Source organism: Mobula hypostoma, chromosome 28 (genome assembly GCF_963921235.1).
Source record: "Mobula hypostoma chromosome 28, sMobHyp1.1, whole genome shotgun sequence".
NCBI classification, from domain to species: domain Eukaryota; kingdom Metazoa; phylum Chordata; class Chondrichthyes; order Myliobatiformes; family Myliobatidae; genus Mobula; species Mobula hypostoma.
Window position 1 is genome coordinate 35,497,990 of NC_086124.1, and position 23,907 is coordinate 35,521,896.

Consider the following 23,907-nt stretch of genomic DNA (forward strand, 5'->3'; position numbering starts at 1 on the left):
GTACAGAGAATAGAGGGAGATGGACATTGTGCATGGGGAATGGAGGGAGATGGACATTGTGTACAGAGAACAGAGGGAGATGGACATTGTGTACGAGGAATGGAGAGAGATGGACATTGTGTACGAGGAATGGAGGGAGATGGACATTGTGTACGGAGAACAGAGGGAGATGGACATTGTGTACGAGGAATGGAGGGAGATGGACATTGTGTATGGGAATGGAGGGAGATTGACATTGTGTACAGAGAACAGAGGGAGATGGACATTGTGTATGGGGAATGGAGGGAGATGGACACTGTGTATGGGGAATGGAGGGAGATGGACATTGTGTATGGGGAATGGAGGGAGATGGACATTGTGTACGGAGAACAGAGGGAGATGGACATTGTGTACGAGGAATGGAGGGAGATGGACATTGTGTACGAGGAATGGAGGGAGATGGACATTGTGTACGGGGAATGGAGGGAGATGGACATTGTGTACAGAGAACAGAGGGAGATGGACATTGTGTACGAGGAATGGAGGGAGATGGACATTGTGCACAGGGAACGGAGGGAGATGGACATTGTGTATGGGGAATGGAGGGAGATGGACATTGTGTACAGGGAATGGAGGGAGATGGACATTGTGTATGGGGAATGGAGGGAGATGGACAATGTGTACAGGAATGGAGGGAGGTGGACATTGTGTACGGGGAATGGAGGGAGATGGACATTGTGCACAGGGAACGGAGGGAGATGGACGTTGTGTATGGGGAATGGAGGGAGATGGACAATGTGTACAGGAATGGAGGGAGGTGGACATTGTGTACGGGGAATGGAGGGAGATGGACATTGTGCACAGGGAACGGAGGGAGATGGACGTTGTGTATGGGGAATGGAGGGAGATGGACATTGTGTACAGGAATGGAGGAAGGTGGACATTGTGTACGGGGAATGGAGGGAGATGGACGTTGTGTATGGGGAATGGAGGGAGATGGACATTGTGTACAGGGAATGGAGGGAGGTGGACATTGTGTATGGGAATGGAGCGAGATGGACATTGTGTACCGGGAATGGAGGTAGGGAGGCACTGTTGAGGCCAAAGTGATTGGTGTCCCCGGACGTCCCCAATGAGAATCCGGTTTTCGGGTTAACGATGAACGCGAAAGTGGGATCCCCGGGGATAGTCCCGCTATGACTGGGCCCGGGGAACAGCTATCGGTGTCCCAGCGAAGCACAGCACCGCAGCTTTATGCTGGTTCCGGCCAGGGCCCGAGCCTGTGCCGGGTGGGGCGGCCTCGTCCCCCGGGCCCGGGTCTGTGCCGGGTGGGGCGGCCTCGTCCCCCACCCCCCCCCCGGGCCCGGGTCTGTGCCGGGTGGGGCGGCCTCGTCCCCCACCCCCCCGGGCCCGGGTCTGTGCCGGGTGGGGCGGCCTCGTCCCCCGGGCCCGGGTCTGTGCCGGGTGGGGCGGCCTCGTCCCTCCACCCCCCGGGCCCGGGTCTGCGCCGGGTGGGGCCGCCTCGTCCCCCGGGCCCGGGTCTGCGCCGGGTGGGGCGGCCTCGTCCCCCACCACCGCCCCCCCCGGGCCCGGGTCTGTGCCGGGTGGGGCGGCCTCGTCCCCCACCCCCCCCCGGGCCCGGGTCTGTGCCGGGTGGGGAGGCCTCGTCCCCCACCCCCCGGGGCCGGGTCTGTGCCGGGTGGGGCGGCCTCGTCCCCCCCCCCGGGCCCGGGTCTGCGCCGGGTGGGGCGGCCTCGTCCCCCCCCCCCCGGGCCCGGGTCTGCGCCGGGTGGGGCGGCCTCGTCCCCCCCCCCCCGGGCCCGGGTCTGCGCCAGGTGGGGCGGCCTCGTCCCCCGGGCCCGGGTCTACGCCGGGTGGGGCGGCCTCGTCCCCCACCACCCCCCCCCGGGCCCGGGTCTACGCCGGGTGGGGCGGCCTCGTCCCCCCCCCCGGGCCCGGGTCTGTGCCGGGTGGGGCGGCCTCGTCCCCCGGGCCCGGGTCTGCGCCGGGTGGGGCGGCCTCGTCCCCCCCCCCGGGCCCGGGTCTGTGCCGGGTGGGGCGGCCTCGTCCCCCACCCCCCCGGGCCCGGGTCTGTGCCGGGTGGGGAGGCCTCGTCCCCCACCCCCCCCCGGGCCCGGGTCTGTGCCGGGTGGGGAGGCCTCGTCCCCCACCCCCCCCGGGCCCGGGTCTGTGCCGGGTGGGGCGGCCTCGTTCCCCCCCCCCGGGCCCGGGACTGTGCCGGGTGGGGCGGCCTCGTCCCCCACCCCCCCGGGCCCGGGTCTGTGCCGGGTAGGGCGGCCTCGTCCCCCGGGCCCGGGTCTGTGCCGGGTGGGGAGGCCTCGTCCCCCACCCCCCCCCCGGGCCCGGGTCTGTGCCGGGTGGGGAGGCCTCGTCCCTCACCCCCCCCGGGCCCGGGTCTGTGCCGGGTGGGGAGGCCTCGTCCCTCACCCCCCCCGGGCCCGGGTCTGTGCCGGGTGGGGAGGCCTCGTCCCCCACCCCCCCCCCGGGCCCGGGTCTGTGCCGGGTGGGGAGGCCTCGTCCCTCACCCCCCCCGGGCCCGGGTCTGTGCCGGGTGGGGAGGCCTCGTCCCTCACCCCCCCCGGGCCCGGGTCTGTGCCGGGTGGGGAGGCCTCGTCCCCCACCCCCCCCCCCGGGCCCGGGTCTGTGCCGGGTGGGGAGGCCTCGTCCCTCACCCCCCCCGGGCCCGGGTCTGTGCCGGGTGGGGAGGCCTCGTCCCTCACCCCCCCCGGGCCCGGGTCTGTGCCGGGTGGGGAGGCCTCGTCCCCCACCCCCCCCCCCCGGGCCCGGGTCTGTGCCGGGTGGGGAGGCCTCGTCCCTCACCCCCCCCCCCCCCCGGGCCCGACGCCGCTGCCTCGGGTTGCTTGAGTCCGGCGACCGGAGCGCCGCCATCTTTCTGACAGGCACCCATGGGGAGCTCTTTAAAAACTTGGATGTCGGCGAAGGAAAACGTCGAGCGGAACCACCGCGTACAGAAGGAAATCTGAAAGGCGAACAATACTAATGTGATCAGTGGCATCTACTGTCGCGGTGGCGAAATAGTGAGAGAGGCAAAAACCGAAAGCTGTACTCATTTGATTCTGGCCTGTGACAGTCGAGCCCATCGCCATATTTCTTCCTGGCTAACTAACCAACCACACCTGTCGTTCACGTCAATGCTGAGCCGGAGCCATATTTGTTACTGGTGAAAGCGGAAGCCGCGTCTGGCATTATTGTGCCGGCTGCCTATCCGAGCGAGCCTCCACCATCTTTGGCGCTGGCAACGGTCGGGCCCGCCCCTCGGTTTTGACGCGGTCGGAAGCGAGGGGGCGGGACTTCCTGTGCCTAGGCAGCAGATAGAAGGTGCCCACGGCAGCCATGCGGGGAAGAGGGCGGCCGCGACCTATCCCTCGCTCCCGCATCCCCCAGCCGCCCTCACCACCACGCTGCTGTGTCCCTGGCTGCGCCCCAGCGTCCAGCCACCGGCTCCACCCGCTGCCCCGCGGCCTCGGGCTCCGGCAGCGATGGGTGCAGGCCATCGTCGGCCGGCGGCCCGAGGCGGAGAGGAGGAAGTGCAGCCTCCAGCTCCTGGTCAGTTCCGGGTCAGGGGGCAGCGGGCTAGGGGTTGGGGGGTGCCTGGAGCAGAATGCGAGAGGGTTCAGAGGGTGATTGGATCTGTAGGTGAGGGGTCATAAAGGACGGGGTCAGAGGGTGATGGTGTTTCGTGATTTGGGGTCAAAGGGGACGTGTCAGAGGTGGTCCTTGGGTCTGGGATGCGGGGTCAAATGGGATGTGGTCTGGGCCTGAGCGAGTCAAAGGGAATATGGTCAATGGGATACCAGAGGAAGAAGTGGGTCAGGGTGCAGAGGGCGGTGAGGATCAGCTGGTCACTTCATCAGTCAGGGCACCGAGTACAGGAGTTGGGACGTCGGTGCGGCTGCACTTGGAGTATTGTGTCCAGTCCTGGTCGGGCTGGAAAGAGTGCAGCGGAGATTTACGAGGATGTTACCGGGATTTGAGTAATGGAGAGAGATCTGTGGAATGCTCTGCCTCAGAAGGCAGTGGAGGCCGATTCTCTGGATTCTTTCAAGAAAGAGTTCGAGCTCTTAATGATAGCGGAGTGAAGGGATATGGGGAGAAGGCAGGAACGGGGTACTGATTGTGGATGAACACCCATGATCACAGTGAATGTCCTACTCCTCCGCCTATTGCCTATTGACTTTATTACTTGGAGCGTGGGAGATTGAGGGGTGTATAAAACCCTGAGAGCTACAGGTACTGTTAATGTGCAGGGCCTTTTCCCCAGGGTTGGGCAATCAAGAACCAGAGGGTACAGATAGATTTAATAGGGATTCGAGGGGCAATTGTTTCACCCAGAGGGTGGCCCGTCTATGGAACGAGCTGCCAGAGGAAGTTGAAGCGGATAGAACGGTATCATTTTGACAGGGATAGGAAAGGTTTGGAGCAGGGATTTCCAACGTCACTTTATGCCATCATAACCAGTACCCTTATCCGCAGGGTGCATGGACAGCAGGTAGGGAACCCCCGGGTTAGAGGGACGGGCAATCGATACAAATTGGGATGTGGTGAGGATGGATGGGTTTATGTGGTAAAAGAAAATGCTGACCTATCTGCCTCTCTTCCCCCTCCCACCACAGCGAATCCGCCGCCCTTACATCTGTGCCAGCCACTTCCAGCCAGGTGAGGAGGTGACGGCGGAGACCCTGCCTTCCATCTTTCCCCTGCCTGCTCCCTCCTCTCCCCACTCCTCCTCCTCCCCTCACCCTGTTCCCCCTACTTCAGACACCCCTCCTCCCCCTGCAACGCCGCCCCCGCCCCCGATGGCCCCGGGCGAGACCGCGCCCGATCCGGCGAGGGGCCGGATCGGGGACCTGGTGCTGGCAGCCGAGCTGATGGAGATGGTGAGCGAGACGGTGCGGCACGCACAGGAGGAGGGCGGGAGGCTGGAGCAGGCGTTCGGGCACGACCACGGGGCCTACGTGGTGCCCGACGACCCCATCACCCTCAAGCGGATGGTGAAGGAGATGAAAGACACGGTGCACAGTCAGAGTGGCCGGCTGGCCGCCCTGCAGCGTGAGCTGGCCTCTGTCCTGGCCCAGTACAAGGAGCTCAAGGTAGGGGACCGCTGCCGTGTACCCCGTGGCCTCGACCTTTGTCCGAGAGTGCAATGAGATGAAATGTGGACTGTTCTCCCCCTCTCCCTCCCCAGGAACGCTACGAGCATGAGCGACGGACAGTGACGGTGGAGCTGAACGCGCAGCTCAGTCAGCTGCAGATGCAGAACGCCAGCCTGAGGATGGAGCGTGAGGACCTGGAGCGGCGTCTGCGCAAGGTGCAGGAGCAGGCCGACTCGGCGGCCGGCACCGTGCTCTTCCTCAGCCGCCAGCTGAAGGAGCGGGAGGGCCGCGCCCGGGCCGCTGCGTTCTCCGTGGAGGGCATGCGGCCCGGCCGCAAGTGGCTGCGCTTCTACACCGGCTTTGACAGCCACGAGCGCTTCGTCGACTTCATGAACTTTGTCACCCGGGACAGCAGCCCCCGCACCCTGTCCAGCCGGGGAGCCAAGTCCAAGGGCTGTTCGCAGGTCACCCTCAGCCCGGCAGACCAGCTGCTGCTCGTCATGAGCCGACTGCGGCTGGGACTCCTTCTCCAGGACCTGGCCTACCGCTTCCGCGTCTCCGAGACCACCGTCTCCCGCATCTGGCTCAGCTGGACAGAGATCATCCAGCAGCGGCTCATGCAGGTAAGTGACTGCCCGAAGCATCGGATTTTCCCATGTAAACAGATGTCGCCGTTCAGCCGTTGTAAATAAATAATAAACAAAAGGCATCCGTTAGTCTTGCGAGACCATGGATCTGCGCCTGGAGTCTTCACTCTCCAGGGCGCAGGTCTGGGCAAGGTTGTATGGAAGACCAGCAGTTGCCCATGCTGCAAGTCTCCCCTCTCCACGACACCGATGTTGTCCAAGGGAAGGGCACTAGGACCCATACAGCTTGGCACCAGTGTCGTCGCAGAGCAATGTGTGGTTAAGTGCCTTGCTCAAGGACACAACACGTTGCCTCGGCTGGGGCTCGAACTCACAACCTTCAGATCACCAGTCAAATGCCTTAACCACTTGGCCAGGTGCCCATTGTACTTCCCCTGTAAATCATAGTAAACGTTACAGGTTTCCCATGACGTTCGCCTCCCCCGCTGCTTTTTTCTATGTAGCGTGACAGCATTCACCCATTGCATTTTCCTATGTAAACTGTCACGGTGCTATTGCAGATTCCTGTGGTGTGCAGCCCCAAGTACCTGGACGCCTTTGAGCCCAAGCGGACCATCCAGCACCGCGGCACCACCCTCACCGTGTTGGAGTGCACAGACCTCTTCTTCGAGGGCCAGACCAAGGAGCGGACACGCCTGGGTCCCACCCAGCCCTACCGCGCCCACTACGTGCGCCGGGGCTACGCGCTGGCCTCTGCCAATGGATACATGACCTTCGTCTCCAGCCTTGCCTTTGGCCTCCGGGCGCGGGCTGGTGAGAGGGGGCTGTTGGAGGAGCAAGTGGACATGGAGGACGACGATGAGGACGAGGAGCGGGAGAGTGAGGACGACGAGGACGACGACGAGACACGGCTGCGTTTGCCTGATTTCTTCCACGACGGCTCACCGACAGAGGAGCAGCGGGCAACCTCGAGGGAGGTATTGAGTGTCCGCAGTCACATCGACAAGGTCCTGAATTACCGCTTCCTCAAGTGCGTCTACCCACGGACCATGGAGGACCAGGTAGACCGGGCCTGGACAATCTGCTGCTACCTGGCTTGCCTCCTGCACGAGCCCATGGGGCTGCGGTAGACGGCTCCCTTGCCCCGCTCTGCCAGCCAGCTGACAGCCCTCCTTCCTGCTGAGAGGATAAAGGGCCTACTTATTTCTGCCCAGGGATGGAGGTGAGGGAAAGGGGGAGCGAGGAATCTGAGGGAAGGGTGGTGGGGGAAGAAAGTAAAGGGTTCAAATGGGAGGGAGTATGTAAAGGGGTGGGCCTGGTTCGGGAGTGGGGGGGGGGTGGTCGTCTGGATTGGAGAGGGGAGAGAGTGACTCCATTATAACTATTCCAGTGTAAGAATTTCAATAAACTCTAAAACCCCACTACATTTCTTTTTATTTATTTAGATACAATTCAGAATCGACCCTCGCAGCCCCTGTTTAATCACCGCAGTTACAATGTCTCTGCACACTATAGACTCCTTACAGAAGGGCCAGGACAGAACTCTCTGCAATAGCTTAACACCAACTGCTCTGCTACAGGTCACTAAGCTGCGATACACCGAAAGCAGAGAGGTCAGCACCCCATCGGTACCCTGACCACTAAGCATCCCAGTAAAATGAAGAGAAGAAGCTGTGGGGTTCAGAAATAGTCTTTTATTTTAACAAGGGGAGGGGAGTAACACCTTAGTTCTTGTATGCCCGGCTGGCTCTGCGCCCTCTTGCCCTTTCGAACTTGCGGCCCTTGGATCTGATGTAAGGCCTGGCGAGGAGAGAGCAAACAGTCAGAGAGGTCTGGGGAGGGGCAGGAGGGCAGAGACAAGAACCAGGAGCAGGAATCGGCGAGTCTGCTCTGCCATTGAATAAGGTCACAGCTGATCTGGCTGTGGACTCAGTTCCACCCACCTTCCTTGTCCTCAGAGCCCTGAATTCCCCAGCTAAGCAAGTCTAACTGTGTCTTAAATATATTTAATGAGGTAGTCTCTACTGCTTCATTGGGCAGAGAATTCACTACTCATTTCCTCAGTTCCTCCCTAAACCTACTGCCCCGAATGTCACCTGCTTCTAGTCTCAGCTAACAGTGGAAAAAAAGTTCCTTGCCTTGATCTTATCCATCACTTCAACTGTGTTGATAAGATCCCCTGTCCAGTTAGTTGGAAATACTTTGCTCTCTGGCTGAGCATGGTGATGGTGAAGCACGGCGGCGACTTGCTGGTAGCAAGACGAGAAAACCTGCAGACGCCGAGCGACCCCTGCAGAAAGTGGGGCAGAGAAGATTCTGATTTCCGCAGGGATCGCTCCCTGTGTGACTCCCTTGACCATTCGTGCCTCCCCACTGATCTCCCTCCCGGCCCTTATCCTTGCAAGCAGAACAGGTGCTACACCTGCCCCCTCACTACCACTCAGGGCCCAAACAGTCCTTCCAGCTGAGTTGCCACTGCACCCGAGAGTCTGTTGTGGTCATGTACTGTGTCCCCTGCTCCCAGTGTGGCCTGTAGATTGGGAGACCGCTTCGCAGAGCACCTACAATCAGTCAGACGGAAAATGCCGGATTTCCCGATGACCGCCTATTTCAATTCTGCTTCCCATTCCCATTCTGGCATGCATCCATGGCCTCCTCTACTGCTACGACTTGGAGGAGCAATGCCTTGTATTCTGTCTGGCTAGCCTCCAACCCGACAGCATAAACATCGATTTCTTGAACTTCTGGTAACTGCCCCCACCCCACCATTCCCCATTCTGTCTCCTTACCTACCAATCTCTCTCTCTGACAATCCTCCTTCCCTTTCTTCCATAGTCAACTACCCACTTCTCCAGCCCTTTACTTCACCCCACCCTTCCCGCTTTCACCCATTACCTACCACCTTCCTCCCCCCACTCCTTTTCCCTGGTCCTGATTAAGAGCCTTGGCCTGAAATGGTGACCACTACTCTTTTCCATTGATGCTGTTGGACAAGTGAATGACTTCACATTCCACTCTGCCTGCCTGACACCGGCCCATCCACTTAACTTATTAGTATCCCTCTTCAGACTTCACATCCTCTGCAATTTGCTTTTCCATTCAATCTAGTGTCATCGGCCAACTTAGATAGCCTTACATTCAGTTACCACTTCAGGAGAGCAGAGAAATGGAGGGATGGAAAGAAAGGATAACAAAGATTCATACTTGGTGTGACTGTGCGGAGTTCCTGGAGCCGGTCCGAAATGTCTGTATACCTTCCGTCCCTTCCGAGGTCCTGCAACAGAACAGAACATATATGGCCACACGTGTCCAAATAGATTCCATTTTCACCACTGCCCTGCTGTCCGATATCCAGGCTGTGTGACAGAATGGTGGGGGGGGGGGGGGGGGAGAACTTCACTGTGTCTGACTCCCGGAGTGTGTGATGGGACGGTGTGGAGGGAGCTTCTCTCCGTCGAACCCCAGGAGTGTGTAATGGGAGCTTCACTCAGTGTCTGAGAGGACAGTGCAGAGAAAGCCTCACCTGACAACAGTACAGTGCCCTGACCCTTGGGAGCAGCCAGTGCCAGTTGGTCAAAGGTCATGATCTGCCCTCCTGCCTTCAGGATGCGGTGCCTGGCCACGTCTGTCACACGGAGGGCACAAACCTAGGGGAGAGAAAGAACTGGTGAGTGCTGGCACCCGTCCCACTCTCCAAGCTCGAGACACCCCTTCCCAACACAGGCACAGAACCTCTGCTAAACAGGATGTTTAAATTAAACTAATTTCTAAACGGCATCTGTCTCCCTCCATGCACATCCACATGCCTGCAACTCCTCCACTGCCACCTTGGGGATCACATTCTAGATACTTACCACTATGTTAAAAAAAAACAAACTTGCCCCCTCTCACCATAAATACATGCCCTGGGAGAAGGTTCTGTCTGTCTGTTTTATCTATGCCTCATGTAATGTTATCAACTCCGATCTCCAGGCAGTTCATTTATTAAAGGAAGCTCTCCCCGTGACCCTGAGTATCCTCCCACATTCCACAAAGGCATACAGGTTAGAATTTACCAAACAATATTGTAGTACAACACACAAACAGACAGTTCAGCCACTCCAGAGAAAACAACCCAGTTTTGCTCAATGTCTCCCTGTGGTGGTGTTCGTGGACCTTTCAGAAATTTGATGGTGGAGAGGAAGCTGTTCCTGAAACACAAGAGAGTCTTCTACCTTCTCCCCGATGGTATTAATGAAAAGATGGCAGGTGAGGGTGCATTAACAATGGTGGCAGTGTAGTACAGCTGTTCTTGCTTCGGTGCCAGCGACTGGGGTTCAATTCCCACTGCTGTCTTTCTGCAAGACGTTCGTACATTCTCTGTGACTGCGTGGGTTTCCTCCCACAATCCAAAAACGTACCGGGTATGAGGGCTAGTGAGCTGTGGCCACACGGGCTACCCACAGCAAACAGCACAATTCACCGTGCACTTTGATCTACATGCGCCAAATACAACTCGTTTTACTCTAATGGGTGCTGCCTTTTTTGAGGTACAGTTTTTCACACTAATTGATGACGTCTGACAAAAGTACACACAGCAGTGTGTTCAGGATACATCCCGAGAAGCAGGGGAAGAGATTGTTGTGCTTTTGACAATCTCTGCATCCTCACTGGCCACAGAGAATGGCAAATGTCATTCCTTTGTTCAAAAATGGGAGTAGGGGTAATGCTGGGAATCATTTCAGCAGTGGGCAATTTGTTGGAGAGTATTCTAGAGACAGGATTTACAAGCAAACAGTCTGATTTGGGATAGTCAACATGACTGAATTCTTTGAGGATGTGACAAAGCACATTGACGAAGGTAAAGCAGTGGTTGTGGTGTATATGGATTTTACTAAGCTTCTCAATGGGAGGCTCTTTCAGAAGTTTAGGAGGTATGGGATCCAGTGAAACCTGCCCACAGAAGACAAAGGGCGGTAGTCGATGGAGCATATTGTGGGTAGAGTTAAGAAACTGCAAGGGTAAAAAGACCATCAGACATAAGAGCAGAATTAGGCCATCCAGTCTACTCAGCCATTTCATCATGCCCAGTCCCGGATCCCACTCAACCCCATACACCTGCCATGTCCTTTGATGCCCTGACCAATCATGAAACTATCAACTTCTGCCTTAGATATACCCAAGGACTTGGCCTCCACCGCAGTCTGAGGCAGAGCATTCCACAGATTCACCACTCTGGCTAAAAACAAATTCCTCCTTACCTCTGTTCTAAAAGGTCACCTCTCAATTTTGAGACTGTGCCCTCTAGTTCTGGATACCTCCACCAAAGGAAACACCCTCTGCACATCCACCTTATCTAGTCCTTCTGACTATTCGGTAGGTTTTAATGAGATCCCCCTGCAATCTTCTAAATTCCAGAGTACAGTTCAGGCCCAAAGCTGCCAAACACTCCTCACATGTTAACCTCTTCATGCCCAAAATCATCCTCGTGAACCTCCTCTGGGCTCTCTCCAATGACAACACATCCTTTTTGAGATATGGGCCCAAAGCCGTTGACAATACTACAAGTGTGGCCTGACTGGTGTTTCATAAAGACTCAGCATTACCTCCTTGCTTTTATATTCTATTTCCCTTGAAATGTGGCATTTACATTCTTAACCACAGACTCAATCTTCTTACATGAGGACTTCCAAGTCTCTCTGCACCTTCTCCCCCATTTAGATAATAGTCTGCACTATTGCCCCTTTTACCAAAATGCATTATCAGACATTTCCCCACACTGTACTCCATCTGACACTCGTTTTGTCCGTTCTTCCAATTTGTCTAAATCCTGCTGCAATCACATTGCTCCCTGAACACGACCTACCCCTCCACCTATCTTCATACTATTGGAGTCACACAGTCACAGAGCCCAGCAGCACTGAAACAGGCCCTTCAGCCCTTCTAGTCAATGCCGGCCTGTTTTTGTTGTTACTGCCTAGTTCCAACTACCTGCACCATAGCCTTCATTAAAGTACATATATGTCACCACATATAACCGTGAGATCCTTTTTTCTACAGGAACACTTAGCAAATCTATAGAATAGCAACGGGATCAATGAAAGATCCAAGTAGAATTCAACAAACTCTGCAAATGCAAATATAATTAAATATCAATATATAACAAGAGCAATGGTTGTAACCCTGGGGAACCCCACTGGGCCGGGCCTTGAGTCCAATTATCAGCCTCTCACCATCACTCTCTGCTTCCTACCATCAAGACAACTGTGCATCCAGTTAGCCAGCTCTCCCTGGATCCCATGTGATCTAACTTTCCACAGCAACTTACCACGCTGAACCTTATCATAGGCCTCACTGATGCCCAAATAGGCCACGATCCTGGGACAGAGGTGTCACAGATCAGAGGGCACAGATTTAAACAGAGGATGAAGACTATCATCTGCAAACTTTGCCACTAAGCCATTAATTCCATTATCCAAATCAATGACAAACAACGTGAAAAGTAGCAGTCCCAATACTGACCCCTGAGGAACACCACTCGTCACAGGCAGTCAGCCAGTGGTCAGACCCCACTTGGAGTACTGTGCTCAGTTCTGGTCGCCTCACTACAGGAAGGATGTGGAAACTATAGAAAGGGTGCAGAGGAGATTTACAAGGATGTTGCCTGGATTGGGCAGCATGCCTTATGAGAATAGGTTGAGTGAATTCGGCCTTTTTTCCTTGGAGCGGTGGAGGGTGAGAGGTAACTTGATAGAGGTGTATAAGATGATGAGAGGCATTGATCGTGTGGACAGTCAGAGGCTTTTTCCCAGGGCTGAAATGGTTGCCACAGAAGGCACAGGTTCAAGGTGCTGGGGAGTAGGTACAGAGGAGATGTCAGGGGTAAGTTTTTTTTTACTCAGAATGGTGAGTGTGTGGAATGGGCTGCCAGCAACAGTGGTGGAGGTGGATACGATAGGCTCTTTTAAGGGACATTTAGATAGGTACATGGAGCTTAATAAAACATAGGTAAGCCTAGTAATTTCTAAGGTAGGGACATGTTCTGCACAACTTTGTGGGCCGAAGGGCCTGTATTGTTCTGTAGGTTTTCCATGTTCTCTTTCTAACCAGAAAAGGCCCCCTTTATTAAATGCCTTTTGAAAATCCAAGTAAGTGACATTCACTGACTCTCCTTTGTCCAACCTGCTTGTTACTTCCTCAAAGAACTCTTAACAGATTTGTCAGGCAAGATTTCCCTATACAGAAACCATGCTTTGACTTATTTTATCATTAGTTTCTAAGTACCCACAAACCTCATGGACTCCCAACAGCTTCCAACCACTGAGGTTAGGCTAACTGGCCTGTAATTTCTCTTATTTTGCCTTCCACCCTTCTTGCCTTCAACCCCTCTCAGGACTCTGGGATCTGGCCTTGGTGACTTATCCACCTTAAGACCTTTGAGTTTGCCTAGCCCTAGCTTTGTTTCCTTTTTAATAGCAATGGCACTCACTCCTGCTCCCTGAGACTCACAGACCTCTGACACACAGTCAGTGTCATCCATGGTGAAGACTGATGCAAAATGCCCATCTGAGCTAATTTAGCCTTTTTCCTCCAGTCCTGCCGAAGGCTCTCGGCCCAAAACGTCCACTGTATATTTTCCCATTAATGCTGAGTTCCTCCAGCACCTGCAGATTTTCTCATTTGTCAGTAAGTTCATCCACCATTTCTTTGTCCCCCATCACTACCTCACAAGCATCGTTTTCCAGTCATCCAATATCAACTCTCACCTCCCCTTTACTCTTTCTATAACTGCAAAAACTTTTAGTATCCTGCTTTGTATTTCATCTTTTCCCCTTTTACAGCCTTTTGTTGGATTTCAAATGCTTCCCAATCATCTAACTTTCCACTCACTTTTGCTACCTTAAATGCCCTTTCCTTGGCTTTTATGCAGTCGCTAACTTCTCTTGCCTACCCCCGCCATTTGAGAAATTCTTCTTCCGTGGGACTCACCTATCCTACACCTGGATGTGCTCAGCACTGCCTGTGCCTTCCTGCCTGTCCTTTAAATACAAACTATATCCTCTGATGTCGAGCTCCCAACTATGGCCGTCTTTCAGCCACAACTGTGATGCCCACAATGTCGTACCAACATTCACCCACCTTACTCCGAAAGTACGCGCATTTATATACAGCACCTTCAGTCTTGCATTCTTTGCCCTTTTGAATTTTGCCTTTGTGATACAATTTAACTCGTTGCTGTCTGCGCTTGTATCCAATCAATACTTGTCCTTCCTTAGTCATGTTACACCCATCGTCTACTTGTAAACCCGCTGGCTGATCTCAGCTCTATCATACTGGTTTCCATCCCCCTGCCATATTAGCTTAAACCACCCCCAACAGCTCAAGCAAACCTGCCTACAAGGATATTGGTCCCCCTCAGATTCAAGTGCAACCTATCCCTTTTGTACAGGTCCCAATGATCCAGAAATCTGAATCCCTGCCTCCTGCTCCAATTCTTCAGCCAGGCATTTATCTGCCACCTCATTCTATTCCCATCCTCACTGTCGTGTGGCACAGGCAGTCCGAGATTTCTACTGTCAAGGTCCTGCTTCTCAGCTTCCTAACCTTGTGTGTTTTTTCAGGAACCCCTCCCTATTTCTACCTACGTCGTTGGTACCCTGACGGGAGTTATATGAGCACCTCCAAACAGTAGCCAGGGTGTGGGCGACAAGTTAAAACAGGAGATAGAAAAGGCATGTCAAAAGGGTAAATGGGAGCACGTCGATATACAGGTAAACTGGGAAAATCGGGTTGGTGCTTAATCCCAAGAGAGAATTTGTAGAATACCTACTAGATTTTTTTTAGAGCAGCTTGTGGTTGAGTCCACTAGGGGATCAGCTATTCTGTATGGGTGTTGTGTAATGAACCGAAAACAATTAGGGAGCTGAAGGTAATGAAACCCTTCGGATGATTACATGATAGAATTCACTATGCAATTTGAAAAGGAGCTGAAGTCAGATGTGTCAGTATTACAGTGGAGTAAACTGAATTACAGAGGCATGAGAGAGGAGCCGGCAAAAACTGACTGGAAAGACACACGAGTTGGAATGACAGCACAGCAGCAAAGGCTGGAGTTTCTGGGAGTAATTCAGAAGGTGCAGGATAGATGCATCCCAAAGCAGCAGCATTCTGAAGATGCTGTGATACAACAGTGGCTGACAAAAAGACAGTGGGAATAAAAAGGCAATTTAAAAAAGCAATGGGGGGGGTGAAGAGGAGACAAAATATGAAGGTAAGCTAGCCAACAATAGAGGATACCAAACATTTTCAGATGTGAAGTATGAGAGGTGAGTAGATATTGGACCACCTCAATAGGGAACATGAAAAAGGCATAAAAACTGATTAAGAACTTTGCATCAACCTTTACTGTGGAAGACACTGGCAGGCAGAGGCAAGTGCAGGTTTCAGGAGAAAGTACTTGGGAACTGGAAGGCCTAAAGGTAGATGGACTCTGCACCAGATGGACTATATCTGAGGGATCAGAAAAATGAGTCTGAAAAAATTGTGGAGACAGTAATGATTCTAGAATGGTTCCAGATGACTGGAAAATTGCAAGTGTCACTCGTCTTGGGGGGGGGGGGGGTGTGGCAGGAAGAGATATTTCAGTAATGGGAAGATGTTGAGAATGTAGTTTTGGGGCACACGATAAAATAGGCCAAGCTAGCACAACTTCCAGAAGGGGAAGTCTCACATGACAAATCTACCGAAATTCTTTGAGATCATAACAAGTATGACAGAGAAAAGAGAACCAGTTGATGATTTTCAGACAGCCTTTGAAAAGATGTCACACATGAAGCTGCAGAAGAGCCCATGGTATTACAGGAAAGATATTAGTGTGGATAGAGCATTGGCTGATTGGCAGAAGGCAGAGAGTGGCAATAAGGGGAGCCTTTCTTGATTGGCTGCTTGTGACTAGGGGCTGATGTTGGGACCACTGCGGAGGACTCAGGGTAGACCTTTCAAATTTCGATAGGTTTCAGTGACATCTCCCCCTCACATTCAGAGTAACTACAGTCCCAGACTTGGATGGAGGGGATGCGCCTCACCTTCAGTTTCGGGATATCCCAGGTTCGGACATCGTCTGTCACCGTGCCTACCACCACGGCAGTCTTGTTCTCCCGTCCAGACAGCTTCATCTTACGGATCTGCAGATGAGACACGGCTAGTCAGTCACTGCTTTCCTCCCGTAAAACCTGTGGAATTCCGCTGTACAGGGAGTTTCACTGTGTCAGATCCATGTTCAGCACAGCATTGTTGGCTGAAGGGCCTGTATTGGGCTGATGGTTTTTTAAGTTTCTATGTAACAATGAATTACAATGGATTTAAATTAGCTTTTTTGACACTGATCAATAAAAAAGTATTCACTACTCCCCTTTAATATAACACACCAAATCATCAATGGAACAGCCAAATGGTTTTTGAAGTCACAATTAGGTAAATGGAGATCACCATGTGCACCACTATGCTTCACGGTAGGGATGGTGTGGTTTTGATGATGTGTGGTGTATGGCTTACACCGAACAGTGTTTAGTCTACAAGCTCAATTTTGGTTTCATCAGAACATAGCTGACTGGTGTCTCCCACGTTCCTTCTGGCAAACTCTGGCCGAGATTTCATATGAGTTTCAATTGATTGAAATACACCTGTATCTGGAAGGTCCAACTGCTGGTGAGTCAGTATCCTGGCAAAAACTACACCATGAAGACAAAAGAGCACTCCAAGCAGCTCTGTGAAAAGGTTACTGAAAAGCACAAGTCAGGAAATGGATACAAGAAAATATCCAAGTCAAGTCAGCCATCAAGAAATGGAAAGAATATGGCACAGCTGTAAATCCACCTAGAGCAGGTTGTCCTCAAAATCTGAGTGACCGTGCAAGGGGACTAGTGAGGGAGACCACCAAGAGACTTAAGACAACTCTGGAGGAGTTACAAGCATCAGTGGCGGAGATGGGAGAGACTGTGCAGACAACAACTGTTGTCCGGGTGCTTCACCAGTCACTGCTTTATGGGAGAGTGGCAAAGAGAGAGCCACTGGTGGAAAATCTCACATAAAACCTCAGCCAGTTTGCCAGAAGGCATGTGGGAGACTCTGAAGTCAGCTGGAAGGTGGCTTTATGGTCTGATTTTTTAGACCATCAGACTAAACACTGTTTGGTGTAAGCCAAACACCACACATTATGTAAAACACACCATCCCTACCGCGAAGCAAGGTGGCGGCTGCATCACGCTGTGGGGATGCTTCACTGCAAGCAGGCCCTGGAAGGCTTGTGAAGGTAGAGGGCAAAATGAACGCAGCAAAATACAAGGAAATCCAGATGCAGTCTGCAACAGAACCCCAAGTTGGGAGATTTGCTTTCCAGCAAGACAATGACCCCCAAGCTTGAAGCCAAAGCTACACAGGAATGACTTAAAAGCAATGTTAATGTCTTGGAGTGGCCAAGTCAGAGTCCAGACCTCAATCCAATTGAGAATTTGTGGCAGGACTTGAAAAGGGCTGTTCACTCATGATCCCCGTGCAATCTGACAGAGCTTGAGCAGTTTTGTAAAGAATGGGGAAAAATTGCAATGTCCAGAAGTACAAAGCTCATCGATATATCGAGACTTGAGGCTGTAATTGCTACCAAAGGTGCATCTACTAAATCTTGACTTGAATGAAATAATTATACAATTATTTTGTGATTAATAATTGTAATAAATTTAGACTAATTTGTAGAAATCCATTTTCACTTTGACACGGAAGTCTTTTCCGTTGATCAGTGTTAAAAAAGCCAAATTAAATCCACTGTGATTCAGTATTGTAAACCAATAAAATGTGAAACCTTTCAGAGGGGTTTATAGGCACCCCCTCAGTACTGGGGCTTAGCACTCCATTCCTGGTGTGTCCCGTCCCGTCCCCCCCCCCCACCCCCCAGGGCACTGCTCCCCAGAACTTGTGACTTACCAGGCGAGCCAGCGAGAGCGGAGGCCTGTTGGTGCGGCTCATGAACAGACGCTTGAGGACGACCTTGTTGAATGGGGAGTTAGAGCGACGAGCCAGGAACCTGTAGAGCTGAGGTGGAAAAAAGAATTTAAAACACACACACTTTTTTTTAAATAAGAGTGGTGGGTTTGTGCAATGTCCTGCAGGGAGGGGTGGAGTACTTGGAGTATTGTGATTAGTTCTAGTTGTCTCATTAACAGGAAGGACGTGGAGAGGGCAGAGGATATTTACTGGGACTTGCATGTTGTACCAGGAAAAGTTGAGTGAGCCAGGACTTTCCCTTAGGAACGAAGGAGTGAGAGGTGACTTGACAGAGGTGTACAAGATGATGAGAGGATTAGATTGAGTGAACACCCGCAGACTTTTCCCCGGGGGGAGATGCTAATACAAGGGGGGTAAATTTAAAGTGACTGGAGAAAGTATAGGGGGGAAATATCAGTATGTTGTTTTTCTATACACACAGAGCGGTGGGTGCAAGGAATTTGCTACCAGGAATACCGATAGAGGCAGGTACATTTATGAAACTTTTAGATCAGCACATGGATGATAGAAACATGGAAGGTTGTGTTGGAGGGAAGGGTTAGATTGATCTTGGGAGCAGGTTAAAAAAGTTGTCACAGCATTGTGGGCTAAAGGGCCTGTACTGTAGTGTTGTCATCAGCTACAGAACACCGTGCAAAGCACACCCCTCAACACCCCAAGAAAGGCTACATCAGATTTCAGGAGAAGAGTCTTGAACCAACATTCCCGTTCATACAGATGATCCGCCAACAACCCAACGCTCTACGTACACAAAATCCAATCACGCAGTCCCTCGACCTGGGAAAGTAGACGCGGAGCCCTCACTCAATCTGGTTTTAAGGTCACCCCACAAAACATTGAAAGTCATCTCACAGTACAGTCCTTTCAGACCACAATACTGTACCGACATTTTAACCTACTCTGAGATCAATCTAACCCTTCCCTTCCACACAGCCCTTAAAAGAAAAAAATCTGCAGATGCTGGAAATCCAAGCAATACACACAAAATGCTGAAGGAACTCAACAGCCAGGCAGCATCTATGGAAAAAAGTACAGTTGACGTTTTGGGCTGAGACCCTTCGGCAAGACTGGAGAACAAAAGGCTGAGTATGAGTTGAAAGGTAGGGGAGGGGAGAGAAACACCGGATGATAAGTGAAACCTGAAGGGGGAGGGATGAAGCACAGAGCTGGGAAGTTGATTGGAGAAAGAGACAGAGGCCATGGAAGAAGGAAAAAAAGGGGGAATACCAGAGGGAAGCGATGGGCAGGCAAAGCAATAAAATGAAAGGCGTACTAGGGGACGGGAAATGGTGAAGTGGGGGGGGGGGGGCATTACTGGAAGTTGGAGAGATCAATGTTCTTGCCATCAGGTTGGAGGCTACCCAAATGGAATATAGAAGTGTGGCCTTATCCCGACAGTAGAGGAGGCCATGGATGGACATAAGAGAATGGAAAGTGGAAATAAAATGGGTGGTCACTGGCAGATCCTGCTTGTTCTGGCGGACGGAGCGTAGATGCTCGGCGAAGTAGTCTCCCAATCTACGTTGGGTCTCACCAATACACATAGAAACATAGAGAATAGGTGCAGGAGTAGGCCATTCGGCCCTTCGAGCCTGCACCGTCATTCAGTATGATCACGGCTGATCATCCAACTCAGAACCCTGTACCAGCCTTCCCTCCATACCCCCTGACCCCTTTAGCCACAAGGGCCAAATCTAACTCCCTCTTAAATATAGCCAATGAACTGGCCTCAACTGTTTCCTGTGGCAGAGAATTCCACAGATTCACCACTCTCTGTGAAGAAGTTTTTCCTCATCTCGGTCCTAAAAGGCTTCCCGTTTATCCTTAAACTGTGACCCCTCGTTCTGGACTTCCCCAACATCGGGAACAATCTTCCTGCATCTAGCCTGTCCAATCCCTTTAGGATTTTATACGTTTCAATAAGATCGCCCCTCAATCTTCTAAATTCCAGCGAGTATAAGCCTAGTCGATCCAGTCTTTCTTCATATGAAAGTCCTGCCATCCCAGGAATCAATCTGCTGAACCTTCTTTGTACTCCCTCTATGGCAAGAATATCTTTCCTCAGATTAGGGGACCAAAACTGCACACAATACTCTAGGTGTGGTCTCACCAAGGCCTTGTACAACTGCAGTAGAACCTCCCTGCTCCTGTACTCAAATCCTCTTGCTATAAATGCCAGCATACCATTCACCTTTTTCACCGCCCGCTGTACCTGCATGCCCACTTTCAATGACTGGTGTATAATGACACCCAGGTCTCGTTGCACCTCTCCTTTTCCTAATCGGCCACCATTCAGATAATAATTTGTTTTCCTGTTCTTGCCACCAAAGTGGATAACCTCACATTTATCCACATTAAATTGCATCTGCCATGAATTTGCCCACTCACCCAACCTATCCAAGTCACCCTGCATCCTCTTAGCATCCTCCTCACAGCTAACACTGCCGCCCAGCTTCGTGTCATCCGCAAACTTGGGAGATGCTGCATTTAATTCTGTCCAAGTCAACTGGGGTCCCAGCACTGAGCCTTGCGGTACCCCACTAGTCACTGCCTGCCATTCTGAAAAGGTCCCGTTTATTCCCACTCTTCGCTTCCTGTCTGCCAACCAATTCTCTATCCACATCAATATCTTACCCCCAATACCATGTGCTTTAAGTTTGCACATTAATATCTCCTGTGTGGAACCCTGTCAAAAGCCTTTTGAAAATCCAAATATACCACAACCACTGGTTCTCCCCTATCCACTCTACTAGTTACATCCTCAAAAATTTCTATAAGATTGTCAGACGTGATTTTCCTTTCACAAATCCATGCTGACTTTTGTCTGATGATTTCACCACTTTCCAAATGTGCTATTATCACATCTTTGATCACTGACTCTAGCATTTTCCCCACCACCGATGTCAGGCTAACCAGTCTATAATTCCCCGGTTTCTCTCTCCCTCCACCACCCTCCAATCCTCAGGAACTAGTCCAGAATCTAAACAGTTTTGAAAAATTATCACTAATGCATCCACTATTTCTTGGGCTACTTCCTTAAGCACTCTGGGATGCAGACCATCTGGCCCTGGGGATTTATCTGCCTTTAATCCCTTCAATTTACCTAACACCACTTCCCTACTAACAAGTATTTCCCTCAGTTCCTCCATCTCATAGACCCTCGGTCCCCTACTATTTCCGGAAGACTATTTATGTCCTCCTTAGTGAAGACAGAACCAAAGTAGTTATTCAATTGGTCTGCCATGTCCTTGTTCCCCATGATCAATTCACCTGTTTCTGACTGTAAGGGACCTAAATACAGGACACACCAGGAGCACCGAACATAGTATATGACCCCCAACAGACTCACAGGTGAAGGAAGTCGCGTACAGAGCGATCCCTGCAGAAAACAGAAAATGGGGGGAGGTGTTTGATCCAGTTGGAGGTGATGTAAGTTTCGGAGAATTATGTGCTGGACACGGAGGCTGATGGGGTGGTAGATGAGGACAAGAGGACCCCTATTACTGGTAGGGTAGTGGAAGGATGGGGTAAGAGCAGACGTGTGTGAAATGGAGGAGACGCAGTTGACAGCAGCGTTGATGGTAGAGGAAGGGAAGCCCCTCCCTTTGAAAAAAGAGGACATCTCCTTTGTTCTGGAATGAAAAGATATAGTGGAGACAGAGGAATTGAGTGATGGGGATGGCATTTTTACAAGTAGCAGGGTGGGACAAGGTAGCTGCGAGAGTCTGTTTGTTTATAACGGACATCGGTGGATAAGCTGTCTCCGGAGATAGAGTGAGATCGAGAAAGGGAGGTGTCGGAAATGGACCAGGTGAATTTGAAGGCAGAGTGGAAGTTGGAGGCAAAGTGGATGAAATCAGTGAATTCAGCAAAGGTGCAGAAAGCATCACCAATGAAGCAGTAGTCCTTCTGGCCAAGTTACACCCACGTGACCAACTAACCCACTGAGCAGGAGGTGTGGAAAAGTGGGAGCCACACAGTCACAGGGAGAAGGAGAATAATCCGACTGCTTTCATACAGCACCGGGAACTACCACAATGTGCGAACTGCTACATTACCGTGCCACTCTCCCATCATGACAGGCCAGAATATTCTTTCTGTCATCTATGAGCCTCTACCACCCACCCCTGGCAGTCGTTTAATGTCATTTCCAGTACACAAGTGTGAAGGAGAACAACTTTGTTGTTACTCCAAATCTGATGCAGCACAAGATAAATACACAACAAAGCTACTTATACACACAGGTTGATTGTACGCCCATAAGGTGAGACCAGGCACAGGGGTGCCTGTACATAAGGTGACCAACAAGAAGTGATAAAGTAGTGGTGGTTGGGGGTTACTGGGTGGAGGTGTTGATCAGCCTCACTGCTTGGGGAAAGGAACTGGTTTGGAGTCTGGAGGTCCTGGTGTGGATGCTACGTAGCCTCCTCCCTGATGGGAGTGGGACAAACAGTCCGTGAGCAGGGTGGGTGGGATCCTTCCCGATGTTCCCGGCCCTTTTCCAGCACCTTTCTGTATCTATGTCACTGATGGTGGGTCGGTGGGTGCCGGTGATGCGTTGGGCCGTTCTGACGACCCGTTGTGGCTCCCGTCCCACCGCACACCTACAGGTAGTCCAGAGGCGTAACTTACTCCACCATCAGTCTAACCTTCCCTCCTCCCGACTCAACCGCACCGTTCCGATCCCAGTCGTCGGCCTTCCCGTAACTCAGACCTCACCCCCCCCCCGGGCCCACTTGGGGAGGAGAGGGAGGGAGGGATGGGTACAATTGACAAAGCCTCACCCCATCCCACAACCCTTCTGTCTGCCCAGCCTGCTTCCTCCTTACTGCCCGGCTCGACATCAAATACCCGCTCCTGCAGCGGACCCTTGGCCCAGAAAAGCCCCCTGCTGGGCGGCTGCAGCAGCGGGAGCCCGCCCGGAGACCAGCAGGCAGCGGACTGACCTTGACCAGCAGGCGGAGGTATATGTCTTGGCTCTTGGGCTCCTTACGGCGAACCTTGCGGTCCTTGTTGTGGCGGATGTCGATACCCTGGGGAGGGGAACAGAAGACACATTAATCCAGATACCGAGACGCCGCCGCACCCCCATTCCCAGTCATCCAACTCCCCGCCCGCCCTCCGCGCCCGTTGCCGCCGCCATCCGCCGTCCCTGGGCCACACTGGCGGCAGATGGCGGCGGATTGCAAGCCCAACCTCTTCCCCTCACCCACCATCTTGTCCGGCGGTCGTCGCGGGAAGAGAGAAAACTGCGCCTGCGCGCTGGCTTAATCTCCTGGAGGGCCTCCTGGTGCAGAAAATCTCGCGAGGCTGACCTCCTGGTGCACAGCGCCACCTGTCGAATGGGAGGACGCTGTGCAACCCGGGCTGTAGCTCCAATGAGATTGCAGAGGTAAAAGTCAGGATTGGAATTAAATTTCTACGTGCATTTATTATCAAAGTATGTATGCAATATACAACCCTGACATTCGTCTTCTCACAGGCCACGAAACAAAAAAGCCATGGAACTACTTCAAAGAAAAGATCAAACACCCAACAGGCAAATTAAAATAAAAGTGAAAAACAGAATATAAAATGTTGAACTTGAAAAAAGACTTTAAGGAGATTAAAGATTAGCTTTATTTAACACATGTGCATTGAAAGATGGAAAAGTTCAGTGAAATGAGCGACACAGTCTGAAGATGTTCCAGGGGCAAGCTTCTGGGGCACTAGTCCTAACCTGTACATCTCCAGAATGAGGGAAGATCATTCTCACATGTAGAGAGATACATTGAAAACAGGTCTTGCGTTCTGCTCATTCGGATTAATTCATTGATTTAGATCAAGGTAAAAATAATACACACACACACACACACACACACACACACACACCTTTTTAGACCATCAGACATAGGAGTAGAATTAGGCCATTTGGCCCATCGAGTCTGCTCTGCCATTCAATTGTGGCTGATCCCTTTTTCCCCTCCTCAGCCCCATCCCCCAGCCTGTAACCTTTGATGCCATGTCCAACCAAGAACCTATCAGTCTCTGCCTGAAATACACACAATGACTTAATCTTCACAGCTGCCTGTGGCAACAAATTCCACAAATTCAACACCTTTTGGCTAAAGACATTTCTCTGCATCTCTGTTTTGAAAGGGTGCCCCTCTATCCTGAGGCTGTGTCCT

At 52.2% G+C, this 23,907-nt stretch overlaps 2 protein-coding genes across 3 annotated transcripts; one reads left to right on the forward strand and one right to left on the reverse strand.

Annotated features, from left to right (window-relative positions):
- Positions 1-3,262: 3,262 nt before the first annotated feature.
- On the forward strand, positions 3,263-6,991 carry LOC134338665 (uncharacterized). Of its 2 annotated transcripts, none has more exons than XM_063034675.1 (4): positions 3,263-3,567; positions 4,635-5,111; positions 5,207-5,737; positions 6,262-6,991. In XM_063034675.1, the coding sequence occupies exons 1-4, from the start codon at positions 3,355-3,357 to the stop codon at positions 6,829-6,831; spliced, it is 1,791 nt and encodes a 596-aa protein (XP_062890745.1). In that variant the 5' UTR covers positions 3,263-3,354; the 3' UTR covers positions 6,832-6,991. The 2 variants fall into 2 exon arrangements, with proteins under 2 accessions (XP_062890745.1, XP_062890746.1); XM_063034676.1 differs by lacking the exon at positions 3,263-3,567 and adding an exon at positions 3,606-3,657.
- A 389-nt stretch (positions 6,992-7,380) lies between these two features.
- rpl18 (ribosomal protein L18) lies at positions 7,381-23,023 on the reverse strand. Its single transcript, XM_063034894.1, has 7 exons — positions 22,954-23,023; positions 22,687-22,773; positions 17,660-17,767; positions 15,766-15,864; positions 9,225-9,348; positions 8,906-8,975; positions 7,381-7,501 (listed from the first exon to the last, which is right to left on the reverse strand). Exons 1-7 carry the CDS (start codon positions 22,954-22,956, stop codon positions 7,426-7,428), a joined length of 567 nt encoding a protein of 188 aa, XP_062890964.1. The 5' UTR covers positions 22,957-23,023; the 3' UTR covers positions 7,381-7,425.
- Between the last annotated feature and the right edge of the window lie 884 nt (positions 23,024-23,907).

Excerpts from the sequence above, each read along its gene's own strand:
- LOC134338665 (XM_063034675.1), top strand. The coding sequence starts at position 3,355 with ATGCGGGGAAGAGGGCGGCCGCGACCTATCCCTCGCTCCCGCATCCCC. Across the intron at positions 5,112-5,206 it reads CCCAGTACAAGGAGCTCAAG|GAACGCTACGAGCATGAGCG; the intron begins GTAGGGGACCGC and ends CTCCCTCCCCAG. Across the intron at positions 5,738-6,261 it reads TCCAGCAGCGGCTCATGCAG|ATTCCTGTGGTGTGCAGCCC; the intron begins GTAAGTGACTGC and ends GTGCTATTGCAG.
- rpl18 (XM_063034894.1), bottom strand. Across the intron at positions 15,865-17,659 it reads CGCTCTCGCTGGCTCGCCTG|ATCCGTAAGATGAAGCTGTC; the intron begins GTAAGTCACAAG and ends TCTCATCTGCAG. Across the intron at positions 8,976-9,224 it reads GGGCACTGTACTGTTGTCAG|GACCTCGGAAGGGACGGAAG; the intron begins GTGAGGCTTTCT and ends GTTCTGTTGCAG.